This window comes from Ictalurus furcatus, chromosome 23 (genome assembly GCF_023375685.1).
Source record: "Ictalurus furcatus strain D&B chromosome 23, Billie_1.0, whole genome shotgun sequence".
Lineage (NCBI taxonomy): Eukaryota > Metazoa > Chordata > Actinopteri > Siluriformes > Ictaluridae > Ictalurus > Ictalurus furcatus.
Window position 1 is genome coordinate 20,291,324 of NC_071277.1, and position 6,000 is coordinate 20,297,323.

General features: G+C 44.9%; 1 protein-coding gene across 1 annotated transcript in view; it reads left to right on the forward strand.

Moving 5' to 3' along the window:
• nek11 (NIMA-related kinase 11) overlaps nucleotides 1-6,000 on the forward strand; it is a 44,114-nt gene that overhangs the window by 22,937 nt on the left and 15,177 nt on the right. The window contains exons 8-12 of the mRNA XM_053610955.1: nucleotides 1,112-1,190; nucleotides 1,886-2,028; nucleotides 2,501-2,620; nucleotides 4,184-4,277; nucleotides 4,455-4,557. Coding sequence (XP_053466930.1) covers nucleotides 1,112-1,190; nucleotides 1,886-2,028; nucleotides 2,501-2,620; nucleotides 4,184-4,277; nucleotides 4,455-4,557 — 539 coding nt within the window. The remainder of the gene's footprint in view (nucleotides 1-1,111; nucleotides 1,191-1,885; nucleotides 2,029-2,500; nucleotides 2,621-4,183; nucleotides 4,278-4,454; nucleotides 4,558-6,000) is intronic.

Genomic DNA, 6,000 nt, shown 5'->3' on the forward strand with positions numbered 1-6,000 from the left:
CTCAGATAAAAAACGCTCCATAACCAGCGCGATATCCGTTCTAGAAAGAACTTAAACCTCCACGACGTCGTTAGCTGACTGGATCACAGCAGCGTAACGGTGAGGACCGTGCAGTACATTTACATCGACTGCTGTAGATCAACTTCACATCAACTCAACGCTCGGAAACTTCTTCTGTTTAATATTTTACTGCTGTGTTTAGAAATCACACGACTAATTAATGAATATTAATCAACATTGCAGTCTGGTCTATGAATATTAATGAGAAGGGGGCGGTCGTTACAGGTTGCGACAATAAAACAATTAATGAAACACAGTTTATTTACATTATATAACTCTCTCTCTCTCTCTCTCTCTCCCTCTCTCTCTCTCTTTCTCTCTCTCACTCTCTGTCTCCCTCTCTCTCTCTCTTTCTCTCTCTCACTCTGTCTCTCTGTCTCCCTCTCTCTATCTCTCTGTCTCTCTGTCTCTCTCTCTGTCTCCCTCTCTCTCTCTGTCTGTCTCCCTCTCTCTCTCTCTGTCTCCCTCTCTGTCTCTCTGTCTCTCTCTCGTCTCTCTCTCTCTCTTGTCTCTCTCTCTCGTCTCTCTCTCTCTCTCTCTCTCTCTCGTCTCTCTCTCTTGTCTCTCTCTCTTGTCTCTCACTCTCTCTCTCTCTCTCGTCTCTCTCTCTCTCTCTCTCTCTCTCGTCTCTCTCTCTCTCTCTCTCGTCTCTCACTCTCTCTCGTCTCTCTCTCTCTCTCTCTCGTCTCTCACTCTCTCTCTCTCGTCTCTCTCTCTCTCTCTCGTCTCTCTCTCTCGTCTCTCTCTCTCTCTCTCTCTCTCGTCTCTCTCTCTCTCTCGTCTCTCTCTCTCTCTCTCTCGTCTCTCACTCTCTCTCGTCTCTCACTCTCTCTCTCTCGTCTCTCTCTCTCTCTCTCTCGTCTCTCACTCTCTCTCGTCTCTCTCTCTCTCTCTCTCGTCTCTCACTCTCTCTCTCTCGTCTCTCTCTCTCTCTCTCTCGTCTCTCTCTCTCGTCTCTCTCTCTCTCTCTCTCTCTCTCTCGTCTCTCTCTCTCTCTCGTCTCTCTCTCTCTCTCTCCCTCTCTCTCTGTCTCTCTCTCTCTGTCTTTCAGGATGTTGGAGAAATCCCCGTTGCTGAGGGTTTCCGCAGCTGAAGCTTTGAGCAGTAGCGTTATTAAGGAGCTCACTCAGGTAAAGTCAATAAACATGACACAGCCTCTGCCTTTTCTTTTCTTTTATTTCTTCTTGCACCAGATTTCAATAGAAACACTTTATATTTTTACTTTTTTTTACTACTTTATTAGCGCTGCAATGCCTTCTGGGTAACCTGCTTAGATAAAAGGTCTTACCTCTTTAATGATCTGTCATTAAATTATTTGGTAAAATAACATCTCACAACATCTTACTATATCTTACTCCGGTGGAGACGGTGTATAAAGAATTTGTAATTCTCCTCCAGTCTGCGGTAGCGGCGTTCCAGCGGGTCGGTAAAACACTCCTCCGGAAAGTCACACAAACTCCGCCCTCTCCCAAATGAATAAACTCCACCCATTTATTCTCACATGGAGAAGGGAGGAAGAAGCAGGGTCAAATACACACCGATGAACCATGTTTACTACTGTCGTGCAAGACACGCCCCTGGGGGCGGGGCATATACATTCTAGTGAGCATTTAATTGGACAAGCACAAGACAGGTACATGATGAGTCATCAAAATGTGTCTCCCAGAAATATAAACGATTCTATGGTTTGAAACGGTATTGAAACACAACCTCTCATTTCCCCTCGTGACGGCATGAGGAAGATAAAGTGCTGCACTTCCTGTCCTTATTAAGCACAATTAAAAATATATTTTTCCACTGATTAAAGCTTTAAGTCAACCTGCAGATTCTCACAGCACCTCTGAGAGCCACGTTTACAGATTCATCAGCTCTTTTCTCTCGTTTTGTCTCTCCGCAGCGTGTGAAGCAGCAGCTCTCGGAGGGGACGGCGGGGGACGACAGCGACGTGTCTCACATCGCTAGCGTGCTGTGAGTGAAGCAAACTCTCACGCTCTAATCGGCAAAAACCTCTCGCAGGAGCGTGTGACGCCGCCAACGCTGCCGGAGAATCCTGGGAAAAGCGCGAGATATTTTTTGTGTTCTTTTTCACACACGCTCTAAAAATACGCGACTCCGGTGTCATGTGCTCGCGGTTTTGATACGTGTGAATCAAGTGGAGGGAAAACTAGCGGCTGTGTTCCAGCTCGCTCGCCCATTAAAAAATTCACTGTTCATTTATTTACAAAACAAACAGCCAGCAGTCAACGTTTCTAATGTTCGCAAAACAGCACCGCGAGCTAACTGACGGTGTAGCTAACGCAATCGTGCGAGTTAGCCACACATGCTAGCTGTATACACAACGAGGTTTATTAAAAAGATTCTAAATAATCATGAAAACATGTATGCGAAGAAACCCGAAAACATTTAACCTGCAGTAATTAGAAATCATTTCTCTCCCTAGGCAGACGAAAGTGCACCTGCAGACGCTGAGGGACAGGTCAGAGGTCGAGAAGATGAGTCCTCGAGAGCGGATGAGGCTGAGGAAGCAGCAGGCCGCTGACGACAGAGCCAGGAAGCTGAAGTGAGACACGGCTAACAGCTTGAAAGCCATGCTAATCAGCTATGCTAAGTGTCCTGACCTGCGTGTGTGCTTCAGGGCTGGAAAATACTTCCGTGTGTGTACTTACTGGTACCGCACTTAGTTATTATTTTGGTGGATTTATACTTTACTTGATTGTTATTCAATTTTGATACTTGTACCCTTGCTTTATTACATTTCCGATTTTAAAAAAAAACTTTTACTCTTTACATTTTTATACAAAATTGTCCCTTTTTTTTTTACTTTTCTCTTTGCTGACTTTGTGCTTTGGGTCATCATCGAGCAAGAAGTGAAATTGTTCGTCATCTTCAGCAGTCTAACAAAGGCCTGCAGGTTTTGTGCCAAAATAGATTGTTTTTGGAGAACTATCCATGATTCCCCCTACTGTAGCCCCAGTCCCAGCTGAAGGGAAGCAGCCTCATAGCATAATGCTACCACCACCATGCTTCACTGTGGGTCTGGAGTTCTTTGGCTGTCTTGTTTTTGTGCCAAACATGTCTTTTACCATTATTCCCAAACAGTTTTACTTTTGTAATTTGTGTGTTTTGGCAAATATATTATGGCTTGTTTTTCGCACCCTACCCCATACCCCAGACATGAAGAATATGAGATTGTTGTCACATGGGGTGGCTGAGGCTCAGGTGGTAGAGCGGGTTGTCCACTAATCGTACGGTTGCTGGTTCGATTCCCGGCCCACATGACCCAACATGACTCCACATGCCGAAGTGTCCTTGGGTAAGACGTTGATCCCCAAATTGCTCCCGATGGCAAGTTAGCACCTTGCATGGCAGCTCTGCTAGCATTGGTGTGTGAGTGTGTGTGTGAATGGGTGAATGAGACACAGTGTAAAGTGCTTTGGATAAAAGCGCTATATAAGTGCAGACCATTTACCATGCGGGGAGTAATCAGTACTCGCCAGATGTTCCTGGAGCTCCTTTAATGTTGCTGTAGGTCTCTTGGCAGCCTCCCTGGTACGTTTTTGTCTTGTTCTTTCATCAGTTTTGGAGGGACATCCAGCTCTTGGTGATGTCGCTGTGGTGCTCTGTTTTCTCTTGTTGATGAAGGCCTTCATTCTGTACATGCTTTGTAAGCTCTTTGGCTTCAGCAGCCGGATGAACGTGAAGAAGACGCGAAGAAGCTCGTAGAGAAACAGCTGGTCTTTATTTGAGGTTAATCAGAATCACTGCATTGATGACAGCTGTATGATCATTACTTATAAACATGAGACTGAATGGGATTGGTTCATTCTGAACGCGGTCACATGACCCATTATAAAAAGGGCGTGTACTATTCTATTTGTTTTTCACTGGAATTGCTGCTTGATATTTTACATTAAAAGGTTTCATTTTTAATTTTTTATTTTAACAGGGGTGTGTAAACTTTCTCAGTACTATGTACACCCCTGATGTATTCTGTGTGTGTGTGTGTGTGTGTGTGTGTGCGCTTTTGTTGTGTGAGTAATTTCAAAGGGTGTTTTGTTTGTGTGTGTGTGTGTGTGTGTGTGTGTGTGTGTGTGTGTGTGTGTGTGTGTGTGTTTATTTACAGACATATAGTGGAGGAGAAATATAACGAAAATCAGCGGCGCATGATGGAGCTTCGGTCCAAAAACTTCCAAAGAGTCAGCATCAATGTTCTCACTGTGGGTCTGTGTGTGTGTGTGTGTGTGTGTGTGTGTGTGTGTGTGTGTGTGTGTGTGAAAGGATGGATGGATAGATAGATAGAAAGAAAAGAAAAAATGGAAACTTAATGAAAATATTATAAATAAATAAAATCATTGTAATTATAAATAATTTCTCTCCTCGTGTCTGTTCTAAAGGAGAACGCTGAGGACACAGAAAGGCAAATCCAGCCAATCAGACGACAGAATGGTCCACCCAGCAGCCATCCTGGACCAATAGGAGAGCAGCTCACTGAACACGGTAACACTCGAGTAGTGTTTTAATTGTTCGTTGTGTGTTTTAATGTTTAGTTCACACGTACAGAGCCGTTTCTTGCTCGCCGTCGGCGTGCTCAACTTCTACCTGAACATACGCTCACCACAGACAGCACCCGTCTCTGCTGCTTCCTTCCTAACATCTCCATACACGTTGAATGCGAGGTCGTGTATGACGGGACATTTTTACAGGAAATAGCTGCATGTAGGAACTGAAGTCGTGAGCGGGGAACTGAAGAAACGCCGGGCCGCGCGGGCTACAGGAACGTCTGAGCCTATTATTTGAATTCGTGTCGTACCTAATCCGCGTAGAATTGAGAGAATCGCAGTTCAAAGGTTGTTCATTTTTTGTCGGTGACGTAGGTAGAAAACGCAGGATCGCCTGCGGCGTTGTCTTTAGCTTGTGTCACTCAACTGTTGAACGATTGCATCTGCAGTCGTCTCCGCAGGCTCCGCCCCCTTCCATTACATACATCTTGAGATCCAGGCTTTATTTATCCGTGGTTCTACTATATCATGTGTCTCACACAGATGATGATGATGGTGTGTGTGTGTGTGTGTGTGTGTGTGTGTGTGTGTGTGCAGTATGTAGATGGGACTCAGGTGGCGTTTGTGAGCGCCATTTAAGGGAAGATACCAAAGGACTGTTTCCCTTTATGTGTGACACAGATGGCGTCGACTCTCATGTGCTCAGAACAGATCTCGGATATGAGAGAGAGAGAAAAAATTCTGAGCAGAAGGAAAAAGAGAAGAATCCATCTGTCATAGAAAAAAAATAACTCTGATCTGGGATCTGGTGTGTTCGGGCTGAAATGACCCGTCTACAAGATGTGTCCAGAATCAGGGGTTCAAACTTTACCTGTCTTATTTAATATTCCCGTTATTCCAGAAACAAAGGCTCAAGTTTGTCCAGTGAAGTATTTAGTTTCGGAGTTATCGCCCTGTCTTTTTCTCTGCGTCTCTTATTGTCCTCATAATCTGGTGACGTTTCAGCCACCCTGGCTTTAATCCATGGTACTGGGTGCTAATACTTTATCTCATTACAGACTACGTGCTAGAATGAAACGTCGAGAACTGTTCTATCGTTTGAGATGCAGAATAAAGTCTCAGGTCCTGACGGGCTCTAAGCTGAAACTTTGGTGATGTTCGGTGACCCTGTAAATTACAGCGAGAATAAATTAGCGCGCTATTTCCGGAGACCCGCCTTCACACTGATGGTCTTGTAACGATGATTGTTCTAATCAGCGCCGCGCCGAAGCCAAACGCCGCCTCTTCGAGTTCCTAATCGAATTCGGCTGTTGTCAGAATAAATCCAAGGGCCGTGTTTTCAGGGCAGATGAACACGCGTTCTTGCCTTAATTCTCTTTAACGCTCGATTACGGAATAACGCAGAGGGTCAAAATGAAGCAGGAAACAAATTCGAGCTCTC